This window comes from Pimephales promelas, chromosome 15 (assembly GCF_988280905.1).
Source record: "Pimephales promelas chromosome 15, fPimPro1.hap1.1, whole genome shotgun sequence".
Taxonomy (NCBI): Eukaryota; Metazoa; Chordata; class Actinopteri; order Cypriniformes; family Leuciscidae; genus Pimephales; species Pimephales promelas.
In genome coordinates this window covers 11,363,518-11,382,585 of record NC_142783.1, presented here as the reverse complement: position 1 = coordinate 11,382,585, position 19,068 = coordinate 11,363,518, and the positions used below count along the sequence as shown (strand labels likewise).

General features: G+C 37.2%; 2 protein-coding genes across 2 annotated transcripts; both read right to left on the bottom strand.

Moving 5' to 3' along the window:
* Positions 1-362: 362 nt before the first annotated feature.
* fbxo30a (F-box protein 30a) lies at positions 363-5,688 on the bottom strand. Its single transcript, XM_039673215.2, has 3 exons — positions 5,435-5,688; positions 820-2,890; positions 363-700 (listed from the first exon to the last, which is right to left on the bottom strand). The coding sequence occupies exons 2-3, from the start codon at positions 2,842-2,844 to the stop codon at positions 497-499; spliced, it is 2,229 nt and encodes a 742-aa protein (XP_039529149.2). The 5' UTR covers positions 2,845-2,890; positions 5,435-5,688; the 3' UTR covers positions 363-496.
* A 1,662-nt stretch (positions 5,689-7,350) lies between these two features.
* Positions 7,351-18,749, bottom strand: LOC120480216 (pancreatic secretory granule membrane major glycoprotein GP2). The gene is made up of 9 exons (XM_039673216.2): positions 17,325-18,749; positions 16,902-16,990; positions 16,702-16,806; positions 13,792-13,952; positions 13,358-13,493; positions 11,154-11,248; positions 10,503-10,668; positions 9,934-10,048; positions 7,351-7,643 (listed from the first exon to the last, which is right to left on the bottom strand). The coding sequence occupies exons 1-9, from the start codon at positions 17,404-17,406 to the stop codon at positions 7,471-7,473; spliced, it is 1,122 nt and encodes a 373-aa protein (XP_039529150.1). The 5' UTR covers positions 17,407-18,749; the 3' UTR covers positions 7,351-7,470.
* Between the last annotated feature and the right edge of the window lie 319 nt (positions 18,750-19,068).

Below are 19,068 nucleotides of genomic sequence, written 5' to 3'. Positions count from 1 at the left end.
TTGATATTAATCCTCAAGGAGAAAAGCTATGCAAGGTAAAAGAAAGCATGAACAAGGCAACAGTAAATATGGGTTATACCCGATATTATGTACAGTCACCATATCATGTACAACGTAAATTTGGGTCCAAAATAAAAACCAGTTGAGAATCACTGATCTACATTATAGAAGCACTTGAATCCTGTATTCTTGATTTACAAAAATGCAGACGATGGTTTTCCATTTGGTCATCACCATTTAACAATTCAGTGTTTCTGGTTTGAAGCTACATATCTCAACAAAAGCAATGAATTTGTAAAAAAAAGACTGAATATAATGTATCAAAAACACAAGACAGCACAACCATTACCAAATACAACAGGTAGATATTGTTTCATCACTTTCAAAAGTGGTTTATTAAGTTGAGGCTTGTTTTAATGATTATGTTGCTGTTCACCAAAACACATAAGGCATGTCGTATTATAAAATGAAATCTTCTTCAGCATTTGACTACAGTCTATATCACTGGTTTAAGCACTGAACGTAGTGAGCGTCCCTCTTTAGTAAGTTCTCTTGTGAAACTCATGCATGGGAGTGGGATTGCTTCTTCCCTCCTTGTTATCATGTTAAACTTGCACGTCTTGAGGTGGTCGGCCATGCTGGAAATGTTAGCAAACTTCCACTCGTTCACAGTGTCAAACGCTGTACTAAACCGCCACACCTAAAAAAAAAAAAAAAAAAAAAAAATCAACAACTTAGATTGTAATAAAATAAAATAAAAAAGAGATAAAAGCTTTTTGGTGTTTAAAGATAATAAAAAGATGAATTTTCCTTGATTACCTTGTCTGTAATCTGCCAGGATGAGGTTCCATCTGCTCGGTTCGTCTTATCCCAGAGCAGGACCACCATGCCACGGGATTGAAGAAGACTGGCACACACGTCCCTCATAGTGCAAGACACTCTGGAGAGTTGGCACAGGCTAAAGCCGTCCAGGAAGCTGGCAATGTGCTGCAGTAACTCAAAGGGCAGGTCACTAAGGTGGTCACAGTGGGACCTAAACTGGCAGGTGTCAGTTCTGGATAGAGGCTCATTGGGACATGCTGCTAACCCAGGTAGCACTCCAAATGAGCCCAGGTGACGGTCATGGATTATTCTGAAACCTTGTACCGAAGGGCAGAACCTTCTTTGCGAGTAGGTGCATCCATAGTACGCCAACGGGCACCTTTGCTCCATCCAACCATTAAGTCCAGCATGGATGTCCCCATGGACGTTCTTAAAATGGGAAGAAAACTCATCCCTGCGAAACAACTGTCCGCATACAAAGGTGAACATTGAGCGCTGTTTGGTCTGATAGCGAGCAACACATTCCAGAACAAGGTCTAATCTGAGGGTGTGGAATGGACTGGGGTTGGAGAGTTGTGGACTGGCATGGTCACAGGCAGATGCTGAGGCGATGTCACCTACCATGGTGCTGGTAGCCAGTATTGCAGAAGGGAAGGAGAAGGTCTGTGTGCCAAAGTCGATGCGATACCCGTCTACAAAGCGGCTGTCCGAGATGCTCCTACCTCCAGGTGAGTCCCCCAAACAAAAGAGCAAGGCAGCAGTGATGAGGTCAACGCCGTGGAGACCCATTGGATCATCTGCCACCTCAAGGTCTGACGTGTCCACCGCTTTGTCCTCCATCTTGGCTTTGAAAAAATAGTGGTCAGATAACAGAGTCCTTCGACCGTTGATTGTAAACAAGTTCATTCCCCTGAGTACCTGGAGACTGTCCAACTTGCGTTCCAGCCATCGGTCCTCAATTCTGAAAGGCAAATGGTGCAGAACATTGTTGCGCATCAGGTTAGGTAGAGGGATGGGCATAGGAAGAGGTAATTGGGGCAAGTGGGCCATTTCTGGATCTTGTGCTAAAATAGGAATGGAATGATCAGGTAAAACCTGCCCAATGTTTGAAGAGCCACTGACCCTTTCAAGTCTGACCTGGTTATCACCATCCCCTTCATTACTAAGTCCATTTAGTTCTATCCCACCATTCACGTCTCCTTCTTCTTCGGAAGATTCACCGCATCCACTGGTCTCCAACCAATCATCTCCTTCGTCTTCAGGATCTACTGGAAAAGGACAGTCAGCTCCACCTACCGCTCCCAGATCGGAATCGGAATCAGTGTCACTTTCTTTCGTTGGGTCGTTCCTCATGTCTTCGTCGCCATTCCTGACACCGTTGCAAGCTCCATTTTGTTCCACACCATTGGGATTGTTCACAATTGAGTCAATATTCTTTGCACTACGGAGAATGTCCAAAGTGGCAGCAAAGTTTGTACTGTTTTCCACTGAAGGTGTGTAAGGTTCACCATATGGTTCCACGTCCATTTCAATCAACTCATTTTCCGGGTCCAATTCCTGGGGACTGGAATTGTCCTGATTTTGCTCTTTCAGAGCTTTTGTCACAGTGGTCACCATTTTAAGTGACTCCAGCAACATTCGCTGATCCTGGAGGGCCAAAGCCATGTCCAGCTGCTCCACATCAAAAACCTCCTTACTCAAGTTCTCGTAGGACTTGCGATCTGTGTAACTCACTGGCCATCGATTCCATTCCATGGTGCAACACACAACACTGGCAGGGCATGTTTCAAGGTGCTGTGCCATTTTGGCCCTGGCAAGGGTAAACGGACATCCGAATCCAAAGTTCAAACACGGGACTCTTTCATACGGACACAGTAAGCGGTGTTCATTCAGTTTGCATGAGTGGAATACTGCCCCACACACAAGAGGGCAACCCATGAGGTCACAGGAAATGCTGGCCTCTGGTCTAATCATACATCGGCGGTTGACACATTTCAGACAATGGATATGAAGCTCCTCCATTGAAAATATGAATGAGTCTCTTGACACAGAGAGACTACGGCAAACACTGTGGAAGAAAAGAAAACAGACCGTTAGACCTGATCTTATTTTGGATACCCATGTGGGGTGTCATTGGCTTAACATCTATGCATGCCATTCATGTGGAAAGTTTCACCGCCTCCTAAAAGGGATAAGTGTAAATCAGAATCAGTTGACCTCTCGCAGTCTGTTTACCAAATTACTAAACCACTGCATTGCCATTTCACAACTCTCCTAATGTTGCATAGTCACGTTCCTCGAGGACTGAGATGGTACACGACTCCTTGTTTCTGAACGGTATGTTACAGGAATCAGACATGGCTTAAACTCAAAAGAAACACTTCCATAAAGATCTTGCAATGTCATTTAAGAAGCTTCTCCCTTTCTAACATGACAGGGCTTGACTGGACATATGCAGTTAGACTCAGCCGGCATGACCTACATGGAAACTGTCTGAGTCAGTTGGGGTGGGGGGTGGGGGTTAGGGTACTGGTCATACTGTGGTGTAAGCTTTGAATTAACGAGCTCACTTTCCACATAGTCCTCGTAATTCCAGCTGGGCAAAGACATTGCGAGATGTTTGTGTGTTTGTGTACAATGCCGGCGTGTCAGCCTGCCTGTCTTCTTTTGAAACAGCAAAACACTTCTGAGGATGTTTTTTTTTTGAACACTTAGGTGTTTGGTATCTAATGCTCACGTGGAATATAACATAGTTGCACAAGCAGTGGTACTTACAACAGACAGCATGGTTTCAGAATGTCAAAATTATTCAAAACATGACATGACTTGAGGATTTCAGTCTTAGTGGGGCTCAAAGCTAAACATACAGATGTAGGCTACATTTTTATGGAATAACTTAATGGTCTGTTGAAACTTGCACAACTCAATTATTAGTAAATAATAATTATAAATAATAGTAAATAATAATAATAAATAATTATGTTTGTTTATTAGTAGACATGTAAAAAAAACTGTCACACTTCAATCTGATAGTCCACAGATATTCATGCATATCAGAAAAAGGCTCATTTGGTTTCATTTTATTTTGTGCTGTAACATAAAGCATATGGTGGTATTTCATTAATTCACTAAATAAATTCAATCCAATTGGAATTGTAATAGGTTAATTTTAAGCATTACAAAAAAAGTAATTGTCAAGTAAAGTGCACATAGACTTATAATACATTTTCAAATGACATTCTAGTAATGTGACAATTCATGATGAGCTACACACAGAAATGTTAATGTCTTCCAACAAAAAGATTGATGCTTAAATTAATCACCTTACTGCATGAAAAGAAAATATGACATATATGAAGAGTTCAGATGCAAAAGCCAAAAGTGCCATTTGAAATTTTCTTCTAGAATTATCATTTTTATCAAGCTTGTATATTTAAGTTCCGTAATTTTACTTAAATGACAATTAATAGGTAATCTTCATTGCCATTTAAGTGAAATTACTGAGCTTAAATATACAAGCTTGATAAAAATGATAATTCTAGAAGAAAATTTCAAATGGCACTTAGAGGCTTTTGCATCTGAACTCTTCATATATATATATATATATATATATATATATATATATATATATATATATATTATTATTATGTAACAATATAGTTACACAATAATAATAATAATAATACATGTTCTTATAAAATTCTGATGGGGTGCATGACACAAGATAATGATAGAGAACCTTATCACAACCAAAGTGGAGAAAAGAGACATGTTTTTTTTTTTTTAATTATAATTATTTTATTAATTCCATTCTACCCTGCTTCTGCTTGAGGGGTAGGCTATGTTTTGAGCTATACTGTAAATTACATGGAAAAACAGATCATTGAATAGTTAAATCTCATCATTATTTTTATTGCAAACACTCATTTGCCAAAAGTGATAGCAGACAGCAGAGCTAATCCTCTCCTAAGCCATAAAGGGTCTAGAACCTGTGGCTCTTAATCCTCCAACCCTTAGGAAAATTAACTATGGATTTTCTACAAATAAAACAAAAATGAACATCTAGTTAAACCATGGTAACCTCAAATTAATATGACATGACTCCAGTTATCCTATACAAGACTAAATATGAGAACATGAAATGTTTCCCAAATATGACATGATACCAAACATGTTTTACAGATGCCTTGAACTCAATCAAGTCAAACTCCTGATGAAACCTGATGCAGCTTTTGTTGTTGTTGTTGTTCCCGCCTGACAACATGAACCTGACATTACCATGATCAACTATAGATCAATAATCAACGATTAAACGCAAATGAACCATCCTCATACATATTTATGTTTATAGTATCATGACAGGTCAATGTTTTAATTTGTTAAACTGACAAACACAAAGCCTTTAGCATTAGCTGGCTAGCCGCGAACTGCAGGATAATAAATAATAAACGACAAACATAACGTTACGTAATTATTAAACGTCGTAGACAAACAAACATATATCATGTTAACCCGAGGGAAATATACGTTTAAAGTTAGCTATTTTAACAACGACCGGAACCGGTGAGGAAACTAGTCAAAGTAAACAAAGAAAGACATGAAAGTGTCTTACCGTCAATCTGTGACGAGTCTTCAGTAGTTTGACAGTGGGCAGTGACGTGTTTAATTAATTATTATAAATATTTCATCGAGTATAATGACAGAGACGATGTTTTCACTGCAGTCTGTATTTTTTTTTCTGTTGAAATCTGTGTATCACTGTACTGATATACTAAAGTGAAGTGAGGCCCTAGATGGGCGGAGACTAAACAGACACACTAACAAAAAGTGCTATGATAATACCACGCTGGGGTGACCGTGGAACGTGATTTCACCAAGTGCAACATGTTCCTGGATCAACATCTCTGTTGATCCTGGAACAACATTCCAATCAACCAATTAGATTCGAGGGACAAGTTTACAGTTTATGTCAAGTTTAGGCTTACAATCAGAGTTATGCTTCTACATCAGTGTTTTTCACCTATAATTTCCATCTGATTTTTGGAATAAGTTATTATGGGTAGGGATAGGGTTAGGACTAGGAGGAATACATTTTTGGACAGGAATGTTGTTCCAGGATCAACAAAATATGTTGACCAGTCCCAGGAACATGCACTTGGCGAAATCAAGATGACCCTATGCTGGTGTGCGTTCGTTTTCCAAGCATTGTTGGCCAACTATCGCAATTTCCATTGAAGTCTATTGGTAACGACGGAACTTCAACCATAGTTGGCTTAGGGAAATGCACTCCTGTTAAAATACTACCATAGTTTTTAGTATATTGGAGTAGGCTACCATGTAAATGGCATCATCAGATCAAAGCACCCAACCACAGTCCCATATTATACCATTAACTGTACCAATGTCCTATGTTGCTTTTATTGTTTTATTTCAGTCCCTTCATGTCTGAAGCTGTTATCATAAACACAATGTTTTTCATACTTATTTGAAATAATTATTTATGTGTACTTTACCCTAGCTCCAACAGACACCTGTTGATATCAGTAGATTTAAGACAAAATGTGATTTGGCTGATTACATTTTTTAAAATCAACACCTTGCCTACTGTATCTTTTCACTATGCTCTTAACTGAGTGTTATCGTTGTTAAATGTTGGGGAGACATTTTAAAACCTGTCCTGGTAATTCATACATGCAAACATGGCCATGGCAGTTTTTAAATGTGTTTAGGATATTTTCTTTGTAACATACAATTGTTTGCTTTGTTAAAAGCATTAGATTAATCTAACTAATTCATTACCAATATTAATGCACAGTCATGCATGTTTAAACCTAAACAAATGTCAGCTTAAACTTTTGGTTTCTATAGTCAACTATAGTCTTGAACTATAGTCTATAGAACTATAGAACTAGTTACATACTATAGAACTATAGAACTATATTTTGTTGACTATAGAACTATAGTCAACAAAATACTTCATGTTGTAGTCACCCTCAAAAATGTATTTCACTTAAGTCACACTTAAAATTAAACAAATGTCATTGGATTAGATAACTGAATTTGTGCCCGAAATAGCATCCTTTCCTATAATATATTGATTAAAAAAAACAGTATGTGACAAAAGAAGCATGTCCGAATTCAAAGTACTCTTAAAAGAGTTGGCAAAAAGTACCCGGATGACCTATTACTTTCGCTGAGATTCTGAAGTGTGCAAACGATGGACACTTTACCATCCCATGAGGCCATAGGACAGGATTTGTGAATGACACAGGTCACATGATAAAGACAACATGGCCAATGTAGTACATCCAGATTATATTCATACTACACACTCATACTATATAGAACATACTTTTTTAGCTGTCTTATTTATTTAAAAAATAAGTACCAACTCAAGAGAGTATGTTATATCGGACGCAGCCTAAAATCTAGAGAATTTCTTTTTACAAAATTTTCTTCATCATTTTTTCAAAACCATAAAGTGCCTCAAATACAGCACATCATTTGTAGTAAGTAAGCTGTTAGAGATCTTATTTATTTGTTCATTTATTTCACAATAAAAGACAAAAAGAACAACTACGATAAAATGCACTACAGGTTAGCAGACGACACTTTTCATACAGTACTGTGCGTATATGAGATCCTAGGTTAGCTGGCCACCTCTGAGATATGGTGGATGTTGGAGAGGGTGAGTTGGGCCTCTCGGGCCGGATACGAGTTTCTGCTCTGCAGCCAGAGTTTCCCAAAAACTCCTGTGATGACAATCAGGACGAACAGCAGACCAGCCAAAACAAAGGTTTCGACAGAGGGCATATCTGAACCTGGAAGAGGATATGTTCAAATAGGCATTAAAAATAGGGGTAACACTTTATTTTACGATCCGCAAACAACTGCAAAAGTAAACCGAAATTACGGTGTACTTTCTTTAATTATAGTGTACTTCCATGTTTATGTGAAATTTTACAGGGTAATTTTGACACCTATATATATATATATATATATATACACGTTAATAAGCCAATAAATTAAATTTTTATCATACTGTGCTTACATACAGCCATATATATATATATATATATATATATATATATATATATATATAAATAAAATATACTTACCCTGTAATTAAACAGAACAAGGGGATAACAAGCGCCACTTTAATTTACACAGTACTATTTGCACAGTAATAGAGAAAGGAAAAAAAAAAAAAAAAAAATATATATATATATATATATAGAGATATATTTGCCCTGACATTTAAGTGTCATTGCAATACAATGTGATAAGTACTAAGTACAACATGGTGTGGTCTAAATTAAATCATAGCAGAAACATTTTTTTTTTTTTTTACTTAACATTACGTAACCTAGTAAGAAAAGCCAATAAATTCTTTTTTTTTTTTATCATACTGTGCTTACATACAGCCATATATATATATGAAGAGTTCAGATGCAAAAGCCTCTAAATGCCATTTGAAATTTTCTTCTTTAATGATGATTTTTATCAAACTTGTATATTTAAGTTCAGTAATTTCACTTAAATGGCAATGATAATTACCTATTAATTGTTATTTAAGTGAAATTAATGAAATAAAATATACAAGTTTGATAAAAATATATAATATATATATATATATATATATATATATATACATACACACACACACACACACACACACACACACACACACACACATATACATATATATATATATATATACAGGGCCTGAAATTAACTTTTTTGGCCACCGGCCACTGTGGCAGGTGGATCTAAAAATTCACCTGCCACAGAGACTTTTTACCAGCCACTTTTTTTTTGCCTCATATTTTGCCTCAGCCAAAAAAATGGCTGGTAAAAAGAACAATATTGTGAAATTCCTGGGGTTTTTTCACCTTTATATAGGCTAAAGGTGAAAAAAAGGGGGAATTTCACAATATTGTTCTTTCACTTGTAAGAATACACATTTAAGTGCTGTCAAGTAATAATAATAACTCTAAGAACATACTTTTTTTTTAAATCTTTTTATTCATTGATTTTAGTATGTACTCAACAGATAGACCTACCGCAGCTCGTATATGTAAACAAATCACACGTGGCTGTGTTGATGGCTGATTTAGTCACGTAGACAGATCCTGACAGCTTTTAGTTACAGCATTCAGGAGCTATGAACTAAATTAATAGTGTTATTACTGGTAAAGTTACCGGGTATCGAATATTTTCTCACTGGTTCCCAACTCCCAACATGCACAGTTGCACACGCACAAACATCTTTGCAACTGTCATTGTACTGTAGGCTACAGTACATCAGCGTTAAATTATCTTATCCCATCTCACCAACAGGTTAATACTCGCACATCCAAACGTAGTCAGAAAAGGGCCTTTCTGATCGCATGAACGTTACGAAACAGTCGCTGTCATAAATCAGCCGCTCACGAACCTTGCCACTGCCGCCAATTGTCCACTTTGTATTAAAATGTCTACTTTTACTTTCTCATCCTCATCTTTTTGTTGGTTGTTTGTTTCAGCTGGCCTCTTAGTCTTTACCCCAGTAATGTGCCGCCACATTTTAGCTAAAGTCAAACGCAGTGGCGGACTTAGTTGAAATGTAAAAATCCTAATGAATCACTCAATTCTCATTGGCTACCTGCCAATGTGGCAGGTAGATTGACAGTGTTACCCGCCAATAGAAAAATTCACCCGCATTTGGCAGGTGGTCGGGTGTTAATTTCAGGCCCTGTATATATATATATATATATACTCGTTTCATTTTCAACCCACAGATGTCAAAATTACCCTGTAAAATTGCACAAGAACATATTTTGCCAGAAATGTGATAACTTTTAAATACACCAGATGTGCAATTTTTGCCTGGAATATATTAACAGAATAGGTACCTGTTAGTTTAAAAATTATTACATTTTAAATAGTTTGCTTGTATATCTGCTTGTTACCCCTTTATTACCCAAAACTTAACATATTGTTCCCTGTACAGAAGTACACTATAATTACAGAAACATACACCGTAATTTCGGTTTACTTACGCTGTTGTTTGCAGGTCGTAAAATGAAGTGTTACCAGTACATCAATAAGTATGGTGGTTTATAGACTTACTCAGACTAGTATTGTCCAGGTTAGCTTTGAGCCTTCTGATTGGTCCGTACGAGACAGTGTGAGACGACGCAACATCCCTGCGTGTCCGTAGTGATACATCTTCAGCAGAGCAGTTCTGTAATCCAAGGGTTTAAAGTCACTAAAGTCACACAATATTTCTCAACCAATAGATTTTTACCAAAACAAGAAAACTATTATTATTTTTCACCCATGTGCATGTTTAGGTTGGCGGTTCAAATTGACAAGGCCCAAAAAGAATATAAAGTGCAGGATTTTACACAAATCATATGGACTACATTTATACTTTATAGTACTTTCATGGTGGTTTTGTGCATTTTATAATCATAATGCCATCGAATAATTAATCAAAAGGGACAGTAAATATCTTTACTTTACTATTTAAAAAAATATTGCAATATAAAATGGTGATTTTAAATTGTAACATAATATTTCAAAATATTACTGTTTTTACTGAACTTTTAATCAGATGAGTGCTGCCTTGGTGAGCAGAAAAGACTTGTTTCAAAATCAGACTGAATGGTAAATAGGTGTCAATAAGGCTGACTCACAGGCTGGCACACTCCGGTGTTATGACAGATCTGGACATTGCAGTGCAGGAAAACATCTGTGTAGGAGCTGCCAACAAACTTGAACATTTGTATCCTGAACAGAGCTTCCGGTCCTTGACCGTTCCTCATCACGGCTAATGTCTGGTCATTCCATAACACTGGACAGCTGATGTGGAGAGAAAAGTTGGCAGTATGATATTTGTACTGATAAATGATATTTAAATTGGACCTGTTTCTCTATTGTTCCTAGAAATGACATGCTTCATAGCTTTTCCCTGGTGGAGAATCTCTCTGGGTAGTCAAGGATAAGCACAGCTGTTAAACTGAAATGCACACGGCCACAGACTGTCACATGACTGAAGCAACATACTTTGTTTAGTCACCCACTCCTTTAGCAACGGTTTCAAAGCCGTGCTGTGTGTCTCAACAACACCCTTTCACACCACTGGTTATATGACTGAATGAAGCACTCACTTACAACACGAGCAAAGGAGTAATGAAGCTGTGAAGGAGGGCATTTTACACAACAGACAATAGACAGATAGTTAATCACAATTTGATTTTAAATCAATTAAAAAAAGCTCATGTCAAACATATTAAAAATGAATGGCTGCATTATAACATTTTGATTGAACTGATTGTGTCACTGACCTGTCCCTGATAAAGGTGTATTGAATGTTGCTGTAAGGGTCTTTGGTTGGTGTGGCCCAACATCTCTCCACTCTCAGAAACAGATTTGCTGGAACCTGCAAGAAAAAAGTCCAGATAGCTTCATTAGCACATTTAACTCCATTGTCTGCTTGTCACCAGATATACAGAATATGTGCCGGCGTCTTCCAAGAACAAAGACGGTACATTACTGGTACATTCCGTACACCGCTCATAGGATCATAGCGTTTTAAAGAGGGAATTTTGGTTGGCGTGTTAATTTCAAAGTAGTTTGCGTGATTTTCCACATTACATCTTTTCTTTATACATTTGATGATAGGTAGAATGACAGACAGATGATAGGTAGAATGACAGACAGACAGACAAACAGACAGACAGACAGATAGATAGATGGATAGATGGATAAATGGATAGATAGATAGATAGATAGATAGATAGATAGATAGATAGATAGATAGATAGATAGATAGATAGATAGATAGATAGATAGATAGATAGATAGATAGATAGATAGATAGATAGATAGATAGATAGATAGATAGATAGATAGATAGATAAGACAGTCAGACAGACAGATAGATAGATAGACAGACAGATAGAAATATAGACAGATAGACAGACAGACATACATACAGATAGATAGATAGACAGACAGACAGATAGACAGACAGCTATATAGACAGATAGGTAGATAGAAAGATAGAAGGACAGTCAGACAGACAGACAAGTAGATAGATGGATAGACAGACAGACAGACAGATAGACAAGTAGATAGACAGACAGGTAGATAGAAAGAAAGATAGACAGACATTCAGACAGATAGACAGACAGACAGGTAGATAGACAGACAGACAGACAGATAGACAGACAGGTAGATAGAATGACAGATAGACAGACATTCAGACAGACAGGTAGATAGAATGACAGACAGGTAGATTGACAGACAGACATTAAGACAGGTAGATAGATAGATAGATAGATAGATAGATAGATAGATAGATAGATAGATAGATAGATAGATAGATAGATAGATAGATAGATAGATAGATAGATAGATAGATAGATAGATGATAGATAGATAGATAGATAGAAAGATAGATAGACAGGTAGATAGAGTGACAGACAGACAGACAGATAGATATCCACAAGCTTCCGAGGGGCGCTCCTGTAAAAAATAAAGTGGGTGAAACTTCCGGTGACGCGGCGGAAGTAGCATTCCAATGGTATTTTGTGTGTTAGTTAGCGAAGAGGCTAGCTGTTTTTCGGAGAATTATTTTACTATTTAAAGACGCAAATCTTTATGAGAGATGTCGTTACGGAGCTCAGGGACAACATGTGCTGTTCGCGGTTGTATGTATAGCCGGACTAAACTAATTCAGTGGCTTAAACATGATTGTTTTGAACATAAGCTGAAAACGAAATCACAGTGATCCTGCCAACGACTGTAGTTTCCATCACCTCCCAAAAGACGACGAATCTTCCTGTGTACATTTGTTTAAATTCTTAATGTTCTATAAACTCTATCAGCATGTGTTTGGCTGTTCGCTACTGATGTTACAGCTAAACTCAGGATCTAAGCCTGTGTTGACAGAATACCAAATGTGCCAGTTAATGTATTCAAGCAGCACATTCATTTATAATTTTGAATAAACTCCAAAGCACAATGACTAAGTGTGTATTTTTTATTTTAATTGTTTGTCAGTTCGCACAACTGTCTGTCACCATGCCTTGATGAGTATTGATTATTAATAATGTTATTATAATACTCCCAATCAACTACTGCGGAGGGTGAAGGTACTGTTATTTCACCCTTTTTAATTTCGTTGAGGTTGTGTTCCCACATCGTTAGCTAGTTTGGATCGCTATAACTTGAATGACTGTCAACTGTTGAATGAACAAGTGTCAAGCATGTCAAATCGCGCTTTGTTTACTTCCAACCGGAAGTCGCGCCCACTTTTGACGCAAGGCATCATGGGGTGTAGGAAACTTGTGGATAGGTATTTAGTATTTAGTCTAGGTATTATATTTTAACCCAAACAAAATAACTAATGAAAGCAAAGCTCTGTTCATCTGAAAACAAAGAACTATAGTTCCCAACTGCAGCATAAAGAAAACACATGGCGTCTATCATGAAAGCCCTCGGTAGCTTGTAGTTTGTAATGTCACCTATTCTTCTCGACACACACCATGTAAACTTTGACATAGATGTTGTCCTCAAGTGTGAGGGAAGGAACAGTGGTCCATTTATCCTGAAACTCTTCATCTTTATAGAGCAGCATAGAGACCGAGAAATTTCCATCCTCAGTGTTTAGAGTGATTGTCCTGCGGGGCAGAGAATGTTAAAAGGCTCATTGAACAGGCTGAAAGGTTCGCTTAATGAATATTGAAGGAAACTCTTGAGTTGGACCCCAGGGCAGTCTTTTGTTACCATTAGCTTCCTTTATTGTGTTTACATACAAACAAACAATTAGTGAGGGGCTTGGCCTTTTTTAAGCTTGGAAAAACAGTGATAATTAAAGCCATTACTACTTATAGAGTGCTGGAGTCTCAGACAGACGAGCTACGAAATTAAAGTTGCAGACTTAATTAACTGGTGATGTCATGACTAGGAGAAGCTCACCTGACATCCACTCTGATCAGATTTTCCCCATTTTGCTGCTGGACCATGTAGTTTATGGGGTATCGGCACCCAAATGTGATGTTGATGTAGCTTCTGGTGATGACATCTGTTTCGTTGTTACGGATCGTGTTGGTGAACATGATGTGAGTATCATCCGATGCCTGGGAAAAAAAATATTTTTAATGATGGAGTAAATATGAACATCCGTCCGTCCAATCAATCAATCAATTGATCTATCTATCTATCTATCTATCTATCTATCTATCTATCTATCTATCTATCTATCTATCTATCTATCTATCTATCTATCTATCTATCTATCTATCTATCTATCTATCTATCTATCTATCTATCCATCCATCTATCTATCCATCTATCTACCCATCCATCCATCTATCTACCCATCCATCCATCTATCTACCCATCCATCCATCCATCAACCCATCCATCCATCCATCCATCCATCCATCCATCCATCTACCCATCTATCTATCTATCTATCTATCTATCTATCTATCTATCTATCTATCTATCTATCTATCTATCTATCTATCTATCTATCTATCTATCTATCTATCTATCTATCTATCTATCTATCTATCTATCTATCTATCTACCCATCCATCCATCTATCTACCCACCATCTATCTATCTATCTATCTATCTATCTATCTATCTATCTATCTATCTATCTATCTATCTATCTATCTATCTATCTATCTATCTATCTATCTATCTATCTATCTATCTATCTATCTACCTACCCATCCATCCATCCATCCATCCATCCATCCATCCATCCATCCATCCATCCATCCATCCATCCATCCATCCATCCATCCATCCACCCACCCACCCACCCACCCACCCACCCACCCACCCACCCATCTATCTATCTATCTATCTATCTATCTATCTATCTATCTATCTATCTATCTATCTATCTATCTATCTATCTATCTATCTATCTATCTATCTATCTACCCATCCATCCATCTATCTACCCACCATCTATCTATCTATCTATCTATCTATCTATCTATCTATCTATCTATCTATCTATCTATCTATCTATCTATCTATCTATCTATCTATCTATCTATCTATCTATCTATCTATCTATCTATCTATCTATCTATCTATCTATCTATCTATCTATCTATCTATCTATCCATCCATCTACCCACCCATCCATCCATCCATCCATCCATCCATCCATCCATCCATCTATCTATCTATCTATCTATCTATCTATCTATCTATCTATCTATCTATCTATCTATCTATCTATCTATCTATCTATCTATCTATCTATCTATCCATCCATCCATCTATCTACCCACCATCTACCCACCATCTATCTATCTATCTATCTATCTATCTATCTATCTATCTATCTATCTATCTATCTATCTATCTATCTATCTATCTATCTATCTATCTATCTATCTATCTATCCATCTAACCATCCATCCATCCAGCCATCTAACCATCCACCCACCCATCCATCCACCCATCCATCCATCCATCCATCCATCCATCCATCCATAACAAGTAATATATTAAACTTTCAGAGTCAAAATAAGCTTCGAACTTCAAGTTTATTCAAAGTATCAAAGTATTCTTCATCCAGCTGTAAAATTACAGACTAGGATAACTAATATTCAAATGAATGTTCCTTCATTTGAATAGAAGGAACGTTGTAGTTCACGTGGGCATTCTTTTGACACAATTGCAAAACAACTCTTGAGTTTAACGTCTGAGTGACATTCACAAGCCAATAAAAGGTGAGAAGTTAAAGGGCGACACAAGGAAACGACGTGCTACTGAAGGGGCCAAACTGCCCCCTACCACATCCGGTAAAACAAAGTTTATTGCCCTTTTATTTCCCTGACCATTACAAACACACCTCCTGATTCAGAAAACCAATCATCGTCATGACGTCACTATCTATCATCAAATGCTTGTGTTATATTCTTCACATCTTTAAGTTTGAATCAAGCGGAAAACTGCTCCCAGATCCAATTCTCAAAAGCAGCTGATTTCAACAACCAATGAGTTTATTTTTCTAATCCAAAAACGCCCTTCTTTGACCAGCAAGTTTGAAAAAAGCCTGTAAAACTACTAAAGGGGGAGAAAGAGGGGATTAGTCCCCTCTCAAAGGCGCGTTAACCTTTTACTGGCTTTACAAGAAAAAGTCTGGTGAATCCTGAGAGAGGTTCTCAACGATACTCGTGGTCTCAAGTACAGATTTATGCCATGCCAGAGCGAAGCTTGTCCTCTGGGGTTGTTGTAGCGCTGTTATAGGGCAGAATAAAAGGACGACTATAAAGTAAGACACTGAATTATGGCCGGCTTATTCACCACGGCTGAAAACACAGTAATCATTTCCATATAAATCAGGATAATTTAGAGCCGCATGGCTGTTTGCCCTCCCCTCCGAGCTCTCTGAAAGGACTAGCCAGCCGAACTGGAGGGAAACGAACAACACTTTGCATTTGCATATTGAAAAAAATAATTATTTATTGAAATAAAAAGGAAAATTAAACCCTCATGGTTGTCACTTATTACAATGCACATAATTATGAACACGATTGAGACGTATAACAATTAGCTTATTCAAATTTGTTTTAGAAAGTCTATTCTATATATAAAGCACACGGTCACCTTTCAGCCTATGGAGGGATTGTAAAATAAGGAAATTTACTGTTTGTATTTTTAGGTTTAACAGCCCAACAGAGGCCCAAATTGTAGTTTGTCTTAAAGCAACATGTGTTTACAACCTTTTTAAGAGGCTTTAATGTTCTGACATCAATTTGTAATTGGCCGAGGACGTTCCCCAGTCCTCGGGATTGTCTGAAGCTGTTTTATGATTATACACACTGCCTTGACAACACTAACGAGGATTACCATAATAGTGCCACAGTCTGTGAGGTTCGCCTTGATGCTGAAGACATAGTCGTTCTCAACCTCAACACCTCGACAGTCAGGATCATTCAGTTGCAAATCCCAAACCTGAGCCGAAATGACAGTGGGAAGTTAAATTCACGTTTAAGCAAGATTTATTGCGATTGACTGAATTATTTGTGAAACAAATGGCATGAACGTACGTAAACAGGCGGCTCTTTGTTGAGAAAAAACACACTGGGGATGATAACTTGCATCTGATCGTTGTTGCAAATGACGGTCTCGTTGAGTTCTAGGACAAAACGGAAAGGAATGTTTAAATATTAGTATTTTTTTTAATGTATATAATAATGGCAATGGTACATAAGTAAAGAAAAAATACTAAAAAAATAATAATAATAGCATCCAAATATTATTTTCTGATATATAAATATAAAATGTTATTTCAAAGTGCATTTATATATATAAATTTAAAATATAAATATATATAAAATAGTGCATTTTTAAAGTTTCTTTTACTAAAATTTGCCAACATGTATACCCCAAATCCAAACTGGTTTATATGCATGCAATAATAAAACTATGCATCTGAATATTTCTCTATGCAAGTGTTTGACTAGACTTACCTTTTTCTTCAAACTGCACAGCAGAAGTTACAGTCCATATTGAGAGCAAACACCATGTGAGCGCCAGGGTAACAGGTGTCATCCTTGAAGCGGATTCTTTCTCCCCTGAAATTTAGTTCCGTCTTCGGCCCTTTCCACCAAATCTACTCGGCGATCACCGCGACTAGCTGTCAGAGTCAGACGTAGTGCTTGCGGTCTTTCCAGACGTTCGAATCACAGCTCTAATGAAGTGGGAACCTCCAGTTGCTTTGGAACACCGGCTTGAATGATGTCCACACCAACAATGAGATTCCACACATGAATAGGACAAGCTGGGGGGAGTCCAAGGTAACACCGACCAACTAGATTTCAAGCAAAGGCAGAAAAAATACTACTAACAACCCACTTAGCAGACACCGCACTACATGTCTCAGTGCGTTGGTCGACAAGGAGTTTGTTTGTCATGCAAAGGGAACAGAGGTACACGGGCAGTGTCTTGTTTTATCTCACTCTTTTGTCTGTATAGGTTTTTAAAGGGCATGGCAAACGCTTTACTGTTTCGGGAACCCCAACGACTCGCTTGAAAAGAAATCCCGTCAGACTGAGTCAAGGGCAGTTCAGTGACACCTTTGCAATGGAGTTGACGTGTTTAAGACTGTTTGGACCGAGAAAGAGGTCAGTCGTTCAACCTTGTGAGGGAGATTTTCAAATGTTAGATGGTAAAATGCAAAGTGATGGCATTGCAGTTAACAGGGACTTTTTCCAAGACCTTTTTAAGAGGACGTCAAGAAAATTTGAAGGGAACACAATACGTCAACACGTTCTCGAAACGTTAATGTCTAGGGACAAACACGAGTTTGAAAACCACTTCCAACAGATATCCATTAGTTTTAAATTCATCTTCCAAAAAAACAATACCTCTGCTATAAACCACAAGAACATGGACATAACTTTTACTGTATCTTCTGATCACATGGCAACAAAGGATGTTCTTCCTCAGTATTTTCCATTTCCATATTATTCTTAAAGGGTTAGTTCACCCAAAAATGAAAATTCTGTCAGTATTTACTTACCCTCATGTTGTTCCAAACCTCTATGTGTTTATTTGTTCTGCTGAACACAAAGGAAGATATTTGGAAGGATGTTTTAATCAAACAGATCTCATTCCCCATTGACTACCATAGTATGTGTTTTCCTACTATAGTAGTCAATGGGGAATGAGATCTGTTTTTGAGATCAGAATTTTTGGGTGAACTAACCCTTTAAATCAAGATGCATTTACTGGAGATATACATTTTTGAAGACTTCAATTGCATCTCAAGGAAACATATCAAATGTTTTGATATTTGTATTGGGAAAACAGGACAAAAACACTGAGGAAAACAAGCATTTTTTGCAATGTATGCAACATTTAATGCCATAACTTCATGAATTTAAGACTTTTTAAGACCCACGGACACCCTAAATCAATGTCTGAATTGAATTTTAAGAGGATATTCAATAAAATGATCAGTCTGCTAAGAGTTTCCCTGAGAGAAATAATGACATTCTAATTGGCATGGGAAACTGCACAATGGAAATATACAAAAAAATGCTTCTCTTTCTGTCAATTTATTGGTTAATTTTGTTCCATTTGAAAATGTGCAAGACTGTATTTTGGTTATCACAAAATGATATTATCATAAAAAAGATATTCAAATCTTTTTCAGTACAGCTTAACAGAAAGAATACAGTTTCTATGTCGTTGTACATGGTAATTCCAAGA

Bases quoted from the DNA above. Each gene is read 5' to 3' on its own strand.
- fbxo30a (XM_039673215.2), bottom strand. From the start codon at position 2,844: ATGGAGGAGCTTCATATCCATTGTCTGAAATGTGTCAACCGCCGATGT. The intron at 701-819 runs GTAATCAAGGAA...TTTTTTTTTTAG, and splicing joins CCTGGCAGATTACAGACAAG to GTGTGGCGGTTTAGTACAGC.
- LOC120480216 (XM_039673216.2), bottom strand. From the start codon at position 17,406: ATGACACCTGTTACCCTGGCGCTCACATGGTGTTTGCTCTCAATATGG. The intron at 16,991-17,324 runs GTAAGTCTAGTC...GTTTTGTCCTAG, and splicing joins TGTGCAGTTTGAAGAAAAAG to AACTCAACGAGACCGTCATT. The intron at 13,953-16,701 runs GTAATCCTCGTT...TTTTTTTCCCAG, and splicing joins CAGACTGTGGCACTATTATG to GCATCGGATGATACTCACAT.